Below are 18,707 nucleotides of genomic sequence, written 5' to 3'. Positions count from 1 at the left end.
AAGTAAGAATTAGAATACCGCTGGAGCACTTAATGCTGGAGCTCTGAGTTGCAGAGGACCCATTGTAGCAGATCCCCAGCTCTTTCAAGAGAGGTTTAAGGCAGGTGCTAGCAGTGATGCTTTAAATGTCAATGTAGTGCAGTATTGTGTGTTCAGGTGTAACTGTGTATATATGCACTTTTGATTAGAATAAAAGTGGTCTTTTTCACTCCAACTGTTCTGTTTTGGAAGGAGTCAGATTAGAAGTGAAGAAAACTAATATCACTCCAGGTGAGATATTCCCAAGTAAAAAGTTGCACTGCTAGAACTACTGCACTGATGAAGTACACCTTATGTTGTGCTGGTGGAATTTCCTCTTAGGATCCCGCAGAGATGAACTTTGAGTTGCATTAAGTGTTTTCTGTAGCATGTACCAAATCCCTGCAGAGAGGTCTGACTTGGTTTTCAAGAGTTGGGAATTCCCATTTGAGGAATTACAATTTAACTGGATGTCTTTTATTCCAGACAGTGCTGTCTAAAACTATTAGAATAAAAAACTGTGATTATCCCACATTGGAAATGATGCATCTACACATTGTAATTCATAATACCACTTTGACCTTCCTATTCAACGTATTTGACCTTAACTTTATCTCCACTAGAGCTACTCGACAACTTTTTCAGAGCGATTAAGTGTAGTTATTGTAATATTGCGTGCAATACTGATCTGTGGTTGGAGATTTAAAAAGCCTGTGCATTTGTGCATGATGCAAATGCCTAATACGAATTATATAAAAATCAGAAAGTTGATGGAGGAGTTTGTTCTTGAAATCTGTATGTTGTGGAGGAACTTGTCATGGCTGATTTTGAAGCTCCGGTTGGTCACTAAGAGCATTACCTAAAGCTTTCTTGCTGACAGCATTTGAAGTCTCTCATCCTCTCAATTGTCCTTGTTGTAGGTTTATGACTGATGCGGCTCGACGTGAGCAGGAGTCTTTGAAGAAAAAGATTCAGCCGAAACTCTCTCTGACTTTGTCAAGCACAGTGTCCCGTGGGAATGTATCCACTCCACCTCGCCACAGCAGTGGAAGCCTTACTCCTCCTGTCACCCCTCCAATCACTCCTTCCTCTTCGTTTCGTAGTAGTACTCCAACAGGTAGGCATATACGATTTTGCTTATTCCCAAATCAGCTTTCATTTTTTCTGCGTGGCTTTTGAGAATATTTATTTGGAGAACAGGTGAGCACTGAACACTCTTTTATCTTATCTCTGTTGGAGGCATTAATGTACTCTGTCTACTCAGTCTAGCAGTTCCCATGAATTATGCATTAGTATCTTTTACAGTTTTGATTGAGATCAGCCAACAGACTGAAAAGTCAGCACATTTGTCAATAACCAAGTCATCCTGATTTTCCCAGGTATAAAAATCTTGGGAAGATTTTTTTTCACCACTTGAAGAAACTGAAAGTTGCTTGCTATGTTGAGGCAGATTTCTTGACTAAGTCATTCTGTTCCATATTAGCTAGAGATCTTGTTTCAAACAGTAGTGATGCTTTCATTTTTTCAATTCTAAAAATATAAATGCTTGTATGTCATGTGTCACCTGTGAAGGGGGAGAGAGGTGAACAGATTTGTAAGTTTTCCCGTTAAATTAATGTTAAGAAATATTCAAGGTCAACGCACAGTCATCAATTTTAATGAGAATCTCTGTACTACAATTATCTTAAAAATATTGGCACTCTTACATTTATCTGCCTAAGCTGTGAAGCTACATTATGTGACTTCATAAGAAATTGAAATTAGCTTTGCATTACTTAACTTTGTGAAAGAAAAAAAAAAGAAAAAAAGGGAAGGAGGTGTTGGCAGGGAGAGAGAGAGGGATGCAAACAGAGAGAGATCACTTGTCCAGCGTTGGGTCAGCCAAAATATTGAAATCTCTAAGACTCCCGGGGCTTCTCTCAGGCATCCTTTTGTGCCTGCTGGATTTTACAGGGTTTGCCATTGCAAGTCCTCTGATAAGTCCACAACAGATGAGTTTGCAGTAAGTAAATTTGCCATATACAAGTTTGCAGTCAAAACTTACGCAGCAAAATGGGAGTACCCTCTTATCTACACAGGGCTTCCTTTGCCAAACCATGTCTTCAACCTTCAGTTTGTTGTCATGGCAATGTTCTTATCTTGAAAGTGCTTGAGAGAATTTCAGGTGTAATTTCTGTACCATAGATAAAGTGGTTTTTTGTTGGTCTGCTACAGTCTGTGCAGTTTTGTAATAAATAGAATCAACGTATTCCTCTTAGTAAGAAGTAGCATTAGTATCCCTGCTTTGATAAATTGCCTTGCCATGTATTTTGCATAAGCTATTTAACATTTCGGCATTAACAATTAAATGAAAAAGGTGTAGTGGTCCATGTGGCACTCTCTAAGTTCGGAAATGAATGGTTTGTTCTGTGCATCCCTGAATATGAAAAAGGAAAGCATGTTGAATATAGCTAAACAATGAAGTCTGAACGTAATATAGAACATCTAACAAGTAAATTTTTCTTAATTATCTCCTCTTTGGAATGAACTGATTCACTTCCTTTAATACAGATGTCAAGGAATTTCTCCTTTCTGTTGTTTTTTTTCAACTTCAACTGAGTAGGCTAATTCATGATGTGTGGGTCAGGTAGCACACATTTGAATGTCTGTCAGGACTACTAGTTAAATGTCTGTTGTTTGAAATATACTCCATTAAACACTAAAGAAAATTTATACTAAAATAATTCTATTTTTGTTATTTATATAAACTTTCAATCTTTTGAAGTTATTCAGAATGTTGTTCTACCTGTAGTTAGGCAAATCAGCTTGTTTTGGCCAAGTGAGTTTCTAAGTTAACTGAGTCCTACTTGCCAGGTTATAAATAATAGCAGCTTCCACTTTCTGCGTTCTATTATAAGTTTCCCCTTGGAGCCATATTCCAAGGTAAGAATTTGGAATAGCCTGGTAGCAAAAACAACATGTAAAACAGATATTCTTTCTTGAAGATGTTTGGTTTCTTCCAAAAGAAAAAAAAAAAAAAAAGTACTTATTAACTGAATTATATTTCAGCAGAAACTTCTCACCTCAGAATTTCCATTTTTGTCATCTTACAAGTTTGGACCTAAAATAAGCAGTGCAATTTTTTTGATAACTACAGAATTCCTCCTAGCATTTTCTTGGCATGGGATTTTGTTCTCAGTTATAGTTCTAACATACTTGCATATACATGTGTATATATGTGTGTGTACATGTATACACTCTAGATGTTCCCTGCTTGATCAGAGGGATTAGACCAGATGACCTCCAGAGGTCCCTTGCAGTGCTAACTATGTTGTGACTCTCTGATATGTAGATCATGTGCTCAGAGTCCTGCTGTGGCTGAGTTTCTTTTCTTCATCCCTATGCAGGCACTGCGTAGGGAGCCTAGGTGAACGTCATCTGGGTAGGTGTTAACTTCTAGAATCCAAAATAACCATTGTCCTCATCATCCTTTACACCTATACTTCATCCAAAAAGAAATAGAATTGCTTTTACCAGTTTTATTCATCATTGCAGTGTTACTTACATTATCTCTGATCTCAGTTGTTCTGTACTTTGTAAGGGTATTGAAATTCAGCTGTGGCATTACTGTTGCTGTGCTAGGTGCAAGTCCAGGATGGTTCCACTTTAGAAGACATAGAGAGTGCATTCCTTAAAAGATGATGAGATGGCATGCAAATATCTGCATATCCCTTAGCAGAGAATAGCTGTCCTGTATATGGCTGTTTGCCATTCTTTCTTGTGGTACAAACTGGGAATCTTTTGGGTCCCATTTTCCAATTAGTGTCCTCCATTTAGGTTTGCTACTTGTCTTGGCCTCGCTAGATGTGGTGGTGTTGTCTTGAATAAAGTGGCCTGAACCTCAGTTATCTGTCTGTATGTCCTTAGAGTGTATGTCCCACCATTGCCTGTTGCTGTTCAGCTACTGTTGTCATTTTTCAGCAAAGTGTAATTTCACATAATGATCTCCCATCCATATATTGACCAGATTTGAACCCACTTAGCTAGTGAAATTTGATAAGAAACAGTTGAGGTGGTTTGGCTGCAGAGAATGTTTGTTAAGCTTTGCAGTAAAAATGTATGCCAAAGGACTACAGGCCAAATTCTCAGACAGAGCTGAGCAGCTTCCAAGTTCACAACATACATGCTGCAAACAATACGTGTGTATGTGCACCACCACCTTGTGTACAAATGGCATTATCCGCAAATGGCATGTTCAGCAGGAATATGTAGTGAACAAGAATATTCTTGAAGGCTCTTTTCAGGTAATGAGCCTTGAAGTATATTCTTGAAGGCTCTTTCCAGGTAATGAGGTAGACACACATTTATCTGCAAACTCTGTGTGTGTTAGTCCCCTGAAACTGCCCATTTGTGATTTTGGTGGGGAGCAGAAAGGCAGCAGTTACTTCTCTGCAGCTCCCCTCTGTTCCCTCAGGGGTGACTGGCATCTGCTGTCTCTGCTTACGTTTGACTTTTTGTTCCGTCTCCTGTAACAAGTTTTCTCTTCTCAAGACCTACATCCTCCAATAATTGCCTACAGTTCACTTTAAGAAATTTGTTCCAGTTTTTGTTGTAACAATAGTGTCTCCCAGGAGACTTCGTTTAGTAGGCTTAAAGCTCTTGTTAGGATTCGCAGGCAGGATTTAGCTGAAGAAATGGCTTCCATCGGTAATAGACTCCTTAGGGTGCAAGGGAAGTGGAGCTAAGTAGCAGCAGCACACAGCTTATTTTGGAAAGACATTAACATTCTCAAACATTGAAATATCTTTCTTTTAAGGAGTGCTCAATTAAGTCACAAAAACTTGTGTTGCCTTTATTTTTAAATGTCCTTTTTAAACCCACAAAACTAATGAAGTCTAGTTATGGATAAAAATGGGGCTGGCATCTTTCACGTACGCTGTTAATTTCTTAAACATTTTTATACATCTGTGTGGTTCACAGATGAAATTTCCACCCCTAATTTCCTGGCTTTTGAGTGGAAGTCAGAGCGTTGATGCTCCTTTGAAAATTGTGGTATCTCTTCATACTGAAGGGCTTTAAAAGGATTCAGTGATAGTGATTTATTAGTAATTTATTATAAAAATAACCTTGTCCTAGTTTTAGTTAAAAAAGTAGTTCATAGTAACAAGCCTCAAACTTAAAAACTTAAATAAATAGTAGGTTTTTTTGCATTGAAGAAGTGCCAAAAATCATCTGAAATCACTGTTTTGTTTTGTTTTTTTCCTTCTGTATATATGACTTTTTTCTTTTTTTTTTCTTCTTTTTTTTAATGATTCCAAACCTGGGTTTGTAAATTTCAGCCTGGAGTGAATTTTTGGCCCTCTTATAAATCCTAAAGCAAGGGTTTAATACTACCAACTGGTTTTTTAATGGATCAGCCCTAAGTCTTGTCCCTTTCACCTCCCCCCGAAAAGGCTGGAATATTTGGAAACCTCATAATTGGCATTACATTTTGCTCTGAAGAAACTGGCTCTCAGACCTCCTTTCCTGTTTATTTTGATTTTAATAGATTACAAGGTATAACATTTATGCAGTTTTAATAGGTTTATAAACCTACTTACTGCCTGATTGCACTGGGCAGCTGATGGCAGTGAGTCCTGGCAACAAGCATTGAGGATTCTATGGTTGGCTGCAATAGCTGCAGCCATGTGTCAGTCCTTCCACTTGTAAAGGAGATGAAAGGAGTAAGTTTTCATGGGTGGTCAGAGCTGACCCTATGAGGGAGTTGGCAAGGCCCATTTTGATTTGCAGCTGTCATTTAAATAGCTGACTACCTATTGGTTTATCTTACTAATTAGGGTAAATGCCTTTCTGGGGAGTCACATTTGTGCAATCATTTCTGATTGACTTCGTTAGAAAGGTTTTACATTTCTACAGTATGGCCAAGTTCTTTGAAATTTCCACCAGTCTGATCTTATATTTACCAAATTGTCCCCATTTTCCACCCACAAGAAACTCCCAACTTCTTGACCTCTTCCTTTTTTTTTTCTGTTTTATTTTTAAAGTAAAATATGAAATTGATAATTAATTTGCTGGAAAAAATACTTCATATAATTGAATGTTTAATAAATCTAGAGCTAAACCAGTGATATTATAATCAAACAGACTTAAAAATTCTAAACAATAATATTTTTAGACATACAGGAAAACTCTGAGGCTTTCAGGTTAGTACTACTGATGTAGAAAACATTGTATTTACCATCTGAGAGTATTATTTGAATAACGATTTGGCAAATCTGTGGCAACTGTGTAGTTGATAGTGCATGTCTAGATACAGTGCATAGAGCATAGCCATAGCTGAAATCAAGACTGCTTTGTAGCTCTGTCAGTAATCCTAAAGCTGCACCATTTCAGCCAGTTAGAATATATCATGTGAAATAGGCTAATGTTTTTCTAATAAATCATACCAGTGGTGAACCATGACTTACATAAGATGTGATTTAAAGACAGGAAGTGAAACTTAATATTTTTTTCAGTTAAAAAAAAAAAAAAAATCAGTCCTCAGCTAGTGTGTATTTTCAGAGCCTGTTGTAATAAGTCCTTTCAATACTCAGCGTAACCGAACTCTTAAATCTGTACAATGGTTTTAAATATTTAGGTGTGTTGTAGATTTAGTTTCTATTAAAGAGAATAATTCCCTGTTCACTCCACTACAGAGTGTCTTCTTGTGATTAATACCATGTATGTATAAACTTATATGCAATAAAGTTAATAGATTCTTACAGCTCAGGCTATTAATCTTTCCTCTTATTCATTTGGATTTTGTTCAGTTTTCACGTGCAACTCCTGGCCAAACATTGACCAAAAAGTTACAGCTTCCTTTTGGTGTTAATGGGTGTTGCTACTGATGAAATAATTTAGAGCTTCATTGTTCCCTTTATGGGTGACTAATTTAAAGGAGATTAAACTGTCTGTGTTACAGCTTAGGCTCTCTTTTCTCCTCTTGTCCAAGGCGGCTGGGTCTCAGAAATGAGTCTGTAAGAATCCACCTCGCTTGTGGCTCACTAAGAGCTTGTCTTCGTGGGGGCTTTGCTTTGGGGGAGATTGCAAAGCAGCATGGAAAAATTCGGGAGCTTTCTCAATAAGCATTGTTAAATCGAGTAATGTTATCTCAGTGACATGAGATATTATTCATAGAATTCTCCTGTATAGCATTTTCCTTCATGGATAACTCTTGAATGAACCCCAAGGGCCTTCTCTTGAACCTATTCATTCTCATTTTTGAAAATGCTAAAGTTGAAAGCAAACCACCCATTGTTTGCTGGTAATAGCAATCAAAAATACAATAGTAATCAGCCTTTGGAACTGGGTACTGAAATGGGGTGAGAGACGTGCCAGAAACTAATATGGTTTAGATTCTAAATGTGTTTGATTTTTGTTACTGTAGTTGTTTGAAAAATGTGTTGTTTTTTGTAATGCAAGAGCTCGTTTCTCTTCATAGGTATCAGTGCAGCTAACATTCTAGCACAGTTTCCATATGTTAAGCTTTCAACAATGAAGTTATCACATGGCACAGACAGCTGTTGTGCAGAGAGCCATTGCAGCACGTTAAACAGAGCCCAGCAGAGAAGCAGATCTGCTCAGCTAAGCTGCTTTGTAAGTTTAACGTGGACAGTAGAAATGTAAAGTAGGTCTGAAATTGATTGAGGGCTGGAAGGAGAGGGAACGAGGTGTGCAGAGCTTGTTTTTGTTTACAGATGTGCTGTCAATACGTAGCCCAGTTAATCTGAAATTTTAGCATAACTGCTATTTATATCAGAGTGTTTTCAGTTTCTGTCAGCAGATGGTATTTCTGAACTCCATGTTAGGGTGAATCAGAGCAGACTGTGAACCATTAAATCTGCTATTCGCTTGATAATCTGCAACAGCTTTTTCTTGGAGCCATGCAGATTGGCTCAGTACCGATGTGAGTAGAAGAGAGCTTGCTCTTTTGTGGTGTGCTGTTTTTTTTAAGGATAGTATGTTGCAAAATCACCTTAGTCAGGACAGTCAAGTTGATGGGTGTGCTGTTTTAAAAATTTGCTACAAATTCAGCTTTTATGCAAAGGAATAAAATTGTCTCAAATGCATTTAAGCACGGATTGGTGATAAGCATCAAACCAGTCACTGAGGAAGTGAATGCCTGAATCTGAGCATTTAACAAGTCGTTTTGTCAGACCAGAATAAAACATGTTTGCACTTTGCAGAGCTGCAAACTCAAGAATTTATATATGCACAAAACATTAGCCATTCACTTAAAAAAAAAAAAAATATCTTCACCTGCATTAGCAATCTGAAATACTCAAGTTTAATTACTACACCTTGTAGTAATATAGTATAGTTTTATGCAAATGTAACTGAAAAAAAATAATGAAAAGTAGAAATATAGATAAAATCCCTGGGCTCTTTTATAGAATCATCACTGAGAAGTTGGTTGACAGTGCCACGTTTTTGTGTGTATGACTTATGGGGTGCCTAGTGTAGTAAAGCACAAATCAACTAAGTTCTACTGTAACTTGAAAAACGCACTTTGAGGTGTAAGAGGAACCATCTCATTGGTTGTTCATATTAACAGAAGTTTCTACTTGCTTAGCTGCCACTTGTGTGCAGTGTTTTTACTTGAAAGTCAGATATGCAGACCCACTCTTGTATAAACAGTGTGGGCAAATAACTAAGCCATACTTAAAACATGTAGACCAAATCATGTTCTCCAGCATAATGGAAGTTTGTCTGAATGCATCTGACATTTCAGTCCTACAATGTACAATAAAATACATGATGAAGTATCTCGAGGCGATTGCAGCGGTCTGTGGCAAAGCTTCCCTCTGGGGGACTTGGCTGGTGCCAGGATTTCACCTTTTCCATGCAGATGACGAATGAGAACTTTGTTTGTGGTTATTGGAGCCAAAATGGTTCCATCTAATTGCAGGTTTGGGGGCCTATATTAATCCTACACAGTAATTAATATATACATATGTTTGCCCAGCATTTAGCACTCTGAGGCACTATTCTAACCGAGCATTATGGGTGTTCTTGTAAAAAATAAATGCATAAATAATTAAAAAAATAATGAAGGCCATTGTGTGAAATAGTTGATCTACATATGAGTTAACTGTAATGTGTGTGTACTGAGACATGGTAGGAGATTTTAGCACAAGTTTTTGGCTGAGGTGGTGACTGGGCATGAATAATAAGTAAAATCAGTGGTAGTTTCTGCCTTGAGGAATAAAGCTGTAGGAGGAAGGTTTCCAATAACAATGAAAAATAATAAGTGAAAGTGCAATTATTTCCTATAAGCGTTTTCTTAGCACAGGTGGGATTTGTTCTCAGCACCAGCAGTAAAGATGTAGCTTTTTCAGAACTCGATGCTACATTCCCCTGATTTAAAGGGATCCAAGTGTGAAACTTGTACGTATTTATCTCCTTCATCCAGTTTTCCAGAGAAAAATGTTCAAGTGCTTATCACTCTGCTTTGGCTTCAGTAAAAGCCGTCTTTCCAGCAGTGCTGTCGTACAGATTCCTTAGAGAAGCAAAAACACATAGGATGTTGATTACTCACTGACAAAACCAAACCAAAACAAAGGGAATAGTTAAAAAAAAAAAAAAAAAAAAAAAACTGATTAGTGACAGATTAGTTTCTCATATCTAGCATGGGAGATAAGCCAGGTAAGGAACAGCATCCAGCAAGATTGTAGGGGGGCTCTGGCAATATGAGGTTACTGAGGGCCAGGGATCAGCACGGGAAATGGAATAGAGATGAGAAAGGAAGGGAGATTTTGCTTGAAAAATCTAAGCAGGGCGAAAGTTAGAGGCAGGTCTTTTCTATTTAAATTATTTCATTTCTATTTCATTATTTTGTTCATATCTTTGATCCGTCAAAGAATATCTTGATTTTTTTTTTCTCCTTTGTACCGTCTTGTTACACGGCATTTAATGAAATGTGGCTGTGTGATGGGCATGTCTCTTAACAGGAGCCAGGGAGGTCTGCCCATGTGTCATTTTTCTGTTTGGTTAGTTTTTATCATCTCGCAGGCAAAACTGGAAGCTTCAGCCATTCTACAAACCACATCCACATCTGCCTTACATTCAGAAAATCAAATTATTTTAAGTAGTTGTTGGGAAAAATAGGGCTGTGCTGCGAGGGGAAAATACATGAAGGCTTTTTTGGAAAAAAAAAAAAGAAAAAAAAAAACGATAAATTCTTCTCAAAGCTTTCCTCTGCATTTTCTGTTGTCCTTCCTTTTCCAGCTTTATGGATACATTTTCCTTACACTTTTGTTAAATTTCTCATTTTTACTTTGGCAGGAAAAAATGTGTTGAGCACAGTTTTCTATGAAAAAAACATTCTATAAAGACTGACTCGTTCTAAAGTAGTGCTTTCCAGCAGAAGTCTGCATTTTGCTAGAGGAGAAGGTGCATCAGAAAATTCATATTGCATCTTACTCATCTCCCTCACTGCAGGAAGCTTTATGTGCAGCCTCCCGTTCATTGTATTTCCTCCTCCCAGCTCATTTGGAGCATTCTTGTTTGATACAGACATAAAACGTACCAGCAATTATAGAGCTACTGTGCGGTAGAATTGTATTTTAGTTGCACATACCTGTAATTAATTGTATGGGAATTTTCACAGTACTTTCCCTGAGGAACAATTTCATTGAAAAGTAACTATGTTGTCTAGACTACAGCAACTCGTAAAATCATCACTGGTTTTGATTTTTGAGCTACAAAGCAGTAATAGAACCATGGCTCATAGATTTAAAGTACTTCCAAGTGCAGGAACTGTTTTATAATCCCCATCTTAGAAGTCTAACCTGACAAACCGGGGTCAGGAACAGAAAATGTACGACCAGCTTAAAGTAAAAATTGTCTCTGTTAATTTGTGATAGAAGCTTTTTGGTGTAAAAGTGCATCCTTTGAACGTGGATCTTTCATCCCCCCACATGCAAAGAAGAGGCATGTGTTTTGTCTGAATGCGACTGCCTTTCACAGCTCGTGGCATAATTGGTTTAATGTAGGAATAGCTTGACACTCAAAAAGGAACTTCAGTGGTCCTGAGTAACAATGACAGCATTCATGTTTGTGTATTTATACTGCAAGGGCCAATCGGTGGAAGGATTAAAAAAACCCCACAACTATTTAGCTTTATGAATAATCTGCTAGTTACCTCAAAAGTTGCTAACTGAATGCACAAATGTCTTTCAGGAGGTTGGAAATAATAGATGGACATGTGGCATTTTTAGGTGGCTGTTTAAATCACGTATACACACATGCACACACATACTCACACATAAAATACCACACTGCAAGACTGAACGGGATTATTTTCTACCATTATAGCGACTCAAGAACTGAGAAGAACACTCTACTAGTGCTGTATGTCTGCACACTCAAAGGAGTTATGGGTTTCAGAAGGTTAGTAAAGTGCCTAGCAGAAAAAAAAAAATGCATACTTTCTTAGGCCAGCACTTCAGCGTGCTGAAGATGGTGAAACTTAAGCAAATGTTTGAGTTTTCTTTGCACCCTAGCCAAAGCAAATCAGAGGTAGAAAAAAGGAAGGGCTAATGTGCCATTTCACACTTGATGATTTAAAATGCAGAGTTTTATTTCACAGGGGAAATGGTGTATTGTGAGTTGATGTTAGCCAGTACATGGTCATCAAAATGAGGTGAAATGCCAGGAAACGCAGGAACCGTTTAGCTCTCGCATGTTACCAAGTGAGCTAAAGGCTTCCTAACCCCAAAACTATATATTCTCTTATATTTTAAGCACTTGTGGCCTTGCAGGTGGGAGGCACAACTCTAACTGAAGATCAGACCTAGTCCACCCTAGCGCAGTCTCTTGTCTTGTTAAGATATCTCCATATATAGTCAGACAGCATCATCCTTAGCAGTTTCCTGACACTTCTGCCTCTAATGCCAAAGGATACCAGAAGCCAAGGAGCAATGGAAAATAACAACTTGAAAAGTAGTTTCATTTCAGCCTTGGGGTAATGATGCATTGTATGAAACAACTCACACCTGCTAACGTATGTTTGTGCACCTTACTGAAACCGTGATAGCCTCAAAGGAAGGTTTGTGGCTGCATACCAAGGGCACTGCGGTGCGAATTTTATTTTATCAAAAGAAATGAGAGGAAATACAACTCCTTCCTGAATATGTGCTAATCTTTGGATGTTGAAATTGTTTTTCTTTTTCAAAAAATAATGAGGTTTTATTAAAAACCTTTACAGCCCTATCCTGTAGGTAGGCAGGATGACAAAAGCCAACCTGGTTCAGAATTAAATTTAGTCTTTACTATTGATTTTGAGTATTGGGTTTTCTTTTAGGTTAAATAGCTGGAGTTTCTTAAATCTAGATGATCAGGCAGGTAGAGTAGTTTTTGTGCAAGTGTAGTTTTCGTGCAAAATAAAATCCTGCTAGCCTTCACTGCATTGAAATGGAGAATCTGCCATTGCCTCCCATGTCGTTGAGCAAGGCTGTAATCCTCCCAGGGCTTGCAAGCATGGAATCTCTTCAGCATAAAATTACTGAAAGAGCTCTGGGCTGCCCTGGTTTCTCTGTGGGCAGCTTGCCACAGGACACCTTTGGCATGATGATTCAACCCATCCAGCTCATCTTGGAAGCAGCCGCATAGCTAAATTCTACTGAAATCAGCTGTGCTCTCCATGCAACAGGTGCTACCAATGCAGCAATTTGTTGGACTTGCAGCCTGGTCGTAGTTTGGTGCATCATTTTTTGGTTTGCGTGCTGATAAGTGGGAAGCACGTAGCAGTTGGGTAGTAAGGAGTGTGTGCATTGCAAGTTTTATGGCCTGTACTGTAAGTGGCTGAATGGCTTTTGTGCAGCTGTAAAGCATGTTTAACCTGATGTTATAAAACACGTCTCAAATGTATTTTCATAGCTTCATAAACTGCAGTTCATTTATGTAGGTACTTTTTATTGTAATCCTTTATCTTAAACATGAAACTGCTTCCTGATACTGCTTCTACATTTTTCCTTCTTTTTATGAAAAGAAAAAAAAAAAAAAAAAAAGAGCTTCTCTATTCTCTTTCTTCCCTACCTTTTTGTTACGTGCATCAGGAGAGTCCTTAAGTACAGCAAAAGCGCCCTGAACTTGCATTTTTGTATTGCTAACCTCAGAATGCAGGCCTAGCAACTAAAAAGCCAAAATAACATTAATTATGAATGTTCTTCTCGCTGTGGTTTTTGGAATATAAGTTTGGAACAGATGTTTGGGAGGGAGAGAAGGGGGAGGAAGGATGGAGTTGTTCTCAGCCCCAACTGGTTTTAATTCTTTCTTGAACATTTTGAGTCTATCTTTAAACGTTTGCCAGAGTTTAATTAACATCCCATGACTAAAGGTGGAAAATGTCCTGCTTTGTTTTTCCTCAAACATATACCTGCACTTGTGGCTCATGCCAAAGCCAGAGAAAGAAAGGATTCCAGCTGGCATCGGTTTTATTACTGTTACATTAATTTACAAGTTAAGCCTCAGTTGGGAGGGGTCTGCTGGATTCATTTATTTATTTACTTTTTTTATTGTCATGATTTTAGAAAAAGTTGCTGTGTAAAACATTGCCATTTAATTACAGGAAGCTTATGCTCTTGTTTGGTATTTCATTTAAGCATTTCATAGCTTATTCTTCTTTATACGAAGTTGAAGAAATCTACGTTTAAGATGCGCTTAAAGCAGAGATTGTGTCCTTGGGTTTATCCTATTTTCCCTGTACTGTGTATAAACAGAAGATTGTACATTACTGAAAGCTTTTTTCTTTTTTTTTTCTTTTTTTTTTTTTTTGTGGAAAATAGGATTGGGGGGGGGAAAAAAAGTTTATGTAAGAATGCAAAATAACTTCCCGAGACTATTGGCGCAGTGTGACCATAAAACCTCAACAGCACATTGTGCAGTGACATTCTAACAATTTGCTTTAGCACCTCTGCAGAGTTTTCAGAAGGTCCTGTTCTACAAAACACATGGCACGGTATCAGTTGACTGTTTCTTTCCAGAATCCCTTCTTTCCATGCATGTTTTTGTGATTAGTTGCTGTTTCACTATTAATTGCAAATAGAGATTTTTTTTTAATTTACCTTATTACGTGGATGTTTTATTTGCATTTATACATCCAATAAGTTACAGCGTATCCGCTTATAGAGGTGTGCAGGCTCCTTGTGATGGATTTATAAGCTCCGAGCTGGAATTTTCTGTTTTATTTTTAAAGAGTGTTCTTTGCCACGCGTATATCAAGATACAGATATATCAAGATAGAAAGTGGCATGTAATTTTTCCTAAGGCCAGACAGAATCCAGCTGTTCCACCTAGCTGTATATTGGCTCTAGAGGAATTTTTTTAACAGTAGTTTTATTATTTTTGATTCCCCTGTAGCCCAGAATGTTGAGCAGTTCTAATGTGTAAGTAGTTTCAAATTTTACTGACAGCAGATAAGAATATAGAATGCTAATGTGATACTATTAGTACTTCAAAAAAGAAGCATGATGATGGTGATTTTTTCCCATTGTCATTTTAGCTTTATCTCCAGCATTTTGGGGTGATTTCCCTAGTAGGCTGCCTCAGCTGAAGTCATTCTATGTGAAAATACAGTCTATTTGGTTTTGTGTTTATTCCTATAGGAACTGAAATCTCTGTGGTTTACACCTAAGATTCAAACTTTTTAATTGAACCTATCTTAGGTTGCTTAAAATTCAGTGTGGGCTTACAGTGAGCATTTAAATGAAACCAAAAGTGCTTTTAAAATATTGGAATAGCCCCATCTGCCCTTTTATTTAAAACACTGAGGTTATCAGTGGGTGTTCACATGTACTTGTGGGATGATCCTGTTCGAAGCATCACTGTTCAGACGAGCTTTTTGGGCTCTCCCTGTGACTGCCAAGTTGCAGTTGCCATTTCTACAGCCACTTTGAGTGTCCCTGGGGGATGTCCAGAAAGGCCTGATCACACCCTTGCCTGCTTAAATGTTGCCCCTTGGTGCAGCAGACCCTGGTGGCTGAAAACTACCCTTCAGCTGCTAAAAAACAAAAAAGAACAAGTAGTTCATGGTATAACACTTCTTCAGAGCTTTTTAAAGTACTTTGTGCATTAAAACAATGTTGAAAATCATATTACTCTTTGTACTCCAATCTGCATGCACATCATTACACGAGGCACATTTTTGAAATGCTCGTGGGGTTTGTTCACTAACTGAGCTTTGCCTCATCCAGAGACAATAGAAAATCAGTTCCTCTAAATAATAATGGTTCCTAAACAGCCAGTCATTTAGTGCCCGATACTGGATTTGTGCTGGGAGAGCGCTGGAAGGCAAGGCGGCTTCTCCAGAAGACATTTCTCGGGCCGAATCCTGCTCTGACTGGCGTGGTGAGGAAGGGCAGGGCTCTGGCTGAAGGGCAGGACACACAGAGCACAGCCACCACGACCTGCTGCGGCTCCCTGGAAGGCCGAGGCGGTAATAAGCTGTAATTGCTGCTTTGGGGGCTCCTTTGTGGTTGTGCAGAGGGACGGAGGTCTCTGCCAGCCTTGGCGGACGCCTGCTTGACAAATCATAACCACCTCAGGCAGCTCTCTCGAGCGATGGCAGTGCTGCCAAGCATTCCTCTGCCTTTGGGAACGCGTTTGCCTCTCACTCAGGAACCAGGCCCAGAGATGCTGGCTAGAGAAAGAGAGAAGACTGAGCGGTGTGCGTCGTGCTGCCTGTAGAAAGCCCATCCAGTCTTCTCCGTGGGGAACCCAGCACTCATGCCACGTAGATGCTTAATCAAACACCAGAATTGCACTTGCAGTCTGAAATACCAGCATCTGTAGCACTTACACACTGGTCTGCTTTATCTACCCAAGCTTTTTTTTGGTTGTATTATATATGTGTTAGCATCTTCGCGGGCATGAATGATTAACATACTTTTGGAAAAATGAAAAACTAATCTGAATGGACCTGTTACAGAGCCTGAAAAGGATTTTCTGTTTTCTCAGTTCTTTCTCCAACAGCAAGCAAGCAAAGGAAAAACCCCAGCTCAGACGGCTTGGGTGATCCAGTGTTGGAAGGTTGTTGCCAGAAGCAGCAGCACATTGTGCCACCCGTACCAGGTCACAGCCAAAGAGCCCTTCTTCAGCCTTTAGGCTAAGAACTTGCGTGGCAGCTGTGACATATTTTATTTAACTGTTTCGTATTTCATTGCTCCTAGCATTTATTTCCTGTGCTCAATATAAAGGAAGACTATTCTGTTTCGAATGACTTGATATGCCCTCAGACCAGCAATGAATATCAGCTGTGGGAATGTTCTCTCTGCTGCTGAGCACGGAGGGAGACCATGGACATGCAGGGGAGAACTTTGATAATTCTATAAATGTGCTTTAGTGTTAGACCACAATTCTTGTAATATTAATTATTCTCTTCTTTCTTTTTTTTCCTTTTCTTTTTCTTTAATCAAGGAAGCTGTCACGGTATACGGGAATGCAAACTCCTTAACATAAGAAGTGCTCTCATAAAACTGCTTCTGTGAAATACAAACTGCAAGTCCCGCACGGGACAAAGTGTGAAGCTGAATTTTTATGAGAGATCATTGGAACAACCGTGAACTTTCAGTGACACTAGCAACGCTCCTTCCCACTGCAGTGGGCTTTTTGCTCATAGTTGTTCATTGTATGCATGAATGTATGCTTTCTGGTCCTGGAAATAATTGGCAAGGATATGTTGTTTTGTGTCTGGGTTTTGTTGTTGTTGTTGTTGTTGTTTTTTTTCCTTGGGAGGAGAAAGGAAGAACTCATAATGTTCTTGATCACAGATCAAGATAGATCATATTTGTTGTAATCGCACATGCAGCATGTACTGTTTTAAATCAGCTTTGTGTTTTTAGGCACACTACAGAAGTTAAATACACGTTAAATAACTGCAAGTGGTGTGCACCTGTTAGAACCAAGTTGAGGAGGAAAGTCCTCTGGAAACCACACAGAGGAATGAAGGTGTGCACAGGAAGGGTAGGATTGTATCTTGGCTACAGTGGCGTGAATACCAAGTAACCTCCACAAGTCTAAAAGATAAAGCTTTAGATTTTCAACAGTGTAATTGGGATGCTGTCTATGCTAGAATGTCAGATAGTTAACTCCTGCAAGATGCTTTTGAGGTGTTTAAGTTACTTATTTCACGTGCTGGAAGAAGTAGAAGATAGGTGTGCAACAGGTCAAGTCTTTGCTGCAGGGTGATGTGACATACTCATAGACTTCAATAGCAAAGCTGAGTAGAAGAAGAGGTGGAACAAGTCTTGATGCTGCAACTTTGCTTTTTATCACACTATTAAGACTTTTTAGTGCCCAGGCACTAGTCACAGTTCCTTTAATGCATATTTTTTTTCTTCTGGCAAATAAGCTGCTGTTTATCACTAAGCATCACCTCAGTTGTACTGAATTTTGTTTACACTGCATAAAAATTGAAACAGAAATAATTTGTTGGTATGCTTTTGTGACCCTGTATATAATTTATGCCTTCTCACAAGTGGTAATTGCATGCAATACCTGCAATACCATGGCAGCCAACACGAGCAATGCCTTCTGGTGTCCAGCTTATGTCCATCTCCACCTGTGGAGCCCACCCCTTGCTTGAGTGGCAGTGGCATGGTCTCAGCATGGGAAATTCCAGAAAACAAGCAAGCAAAACCCTAGCTTTCTTTCCTTGCCTCTGGATTGCTTCGTGTTTTGTTTTATTTTAATATAGTGGCACAGCACAGCTGAAGTGAGCCTTTTGGTGTGGTTGCTGGAATGAGGAGAAAGGAGGTGGCTTAGTGGGCCAGGATCAAGAAAACATTGCATACAAGAAGTAGGGGCAGCACTGGGAAGATGTTATTTAGGCACTGGAAAGAGAAAACATTAATTCTAGCCCAGGGTGAGGTCTTTGTGGGGTCTCAGAATGAAAGCTGTATGACACATGCAGCTGGATATGGTGAAAAGCAGGGAGCTAGCAGAAAGGCTTGGGAAGAACACGGCCAGAAGAGAGAGCTGGAGAATTGAGGGGTTTTGCTATTGCAGAACTAGTCTTTGGTTGCGGTAGTAACATTGTAAATTTGTACAACACCTTGCTGAAAGCAGGAGCTGCTGGATCAGCCTTTCCCTTCCAGGTATTTAGAACCTCATCGAATAAAGGTATGTGTTGTTGTTGAGTTTTGGAGCCGCCATTTGCTTCAGAAGTCTAGTTGGGGCATTTTTCCTTTGAACACTGGAGTGGGGAACAGTGGCCCTTCTGAGCATTATGAGAAGCAGGGAGGCCACCAGCATGCATGCTGTGCTGCAGGAGAGGCTGCTCACTGCCCAGGGAAGCAGTGTACCCCAACCCAGCACCCATCTGTCCTGGCAGGGGGCAGCCAGCCGAGGTCCCAGGAGCTTTGCAGTGGTTATTTCAGATGGCTGTCACACCCTGACATAGGTTAGGCGCAAAGATGCTGACACTTTATTTTTTCCCCTTTACAAGCAAATATTGACACTTCTTATTGTGCAACAGCACCCAAGTCTAAAAAAGAAAGAAGCAGCAGCAAGTAAGAAAGCTGTATCTCGATGGAAGCGCGGAGCTGCAGCACTGCTGTCCCCTGGCCGGCTGCCCATACACCTGACTGCCGCCCGGCGTGGGAACGCTGCGCCCAGCCGTGGCCGTGTGGTGCTTAATTAAAGTCCCTGACCTGCATGCCGGGCTTCTTGTT

The 18,707-nt window shown here is 39.3% G+C and overlaps 1 protein-coding gene across 1 annotated transcript in view; it reads left to right on the top strand.

Annotated features, from left to right (window-relative positions):
* JAZF1 (JAZF zinc finger 1) overlaps nt 1–18,707 on the top strand; it is a 175,118-nt gene that overhangs the window by 144,932 nt on the left and 11,479 nt on the right. The window contains exon 3 of the mRNA XM_085226269.1: nt 939–1,135. Coding sequence (XP_085082395.1) covers nt 939–1,135 — 197 coding nt within the window. The remainder of the gene's footprint in view (nt 1–938; nt 1,136–18,707) is intronic.

Source organism: Meleagris gallopavo, chromosome 6, assembly GCF_905368555.1.
Source record: "Meleagris gallopavo chromosome 6, MGAL_WU_HG_1.1, whole genome shotgun sequence".
Classification (NCBI taxonomy): Eukaryota; Metazoa; Chordata; class Aves; order Galliformes; family Phasianidae; genus Meleagris; species Meleagris gallopavo.
This window is presented reverse-complemented; position numbering and strand designations above follow the sequence as displayed.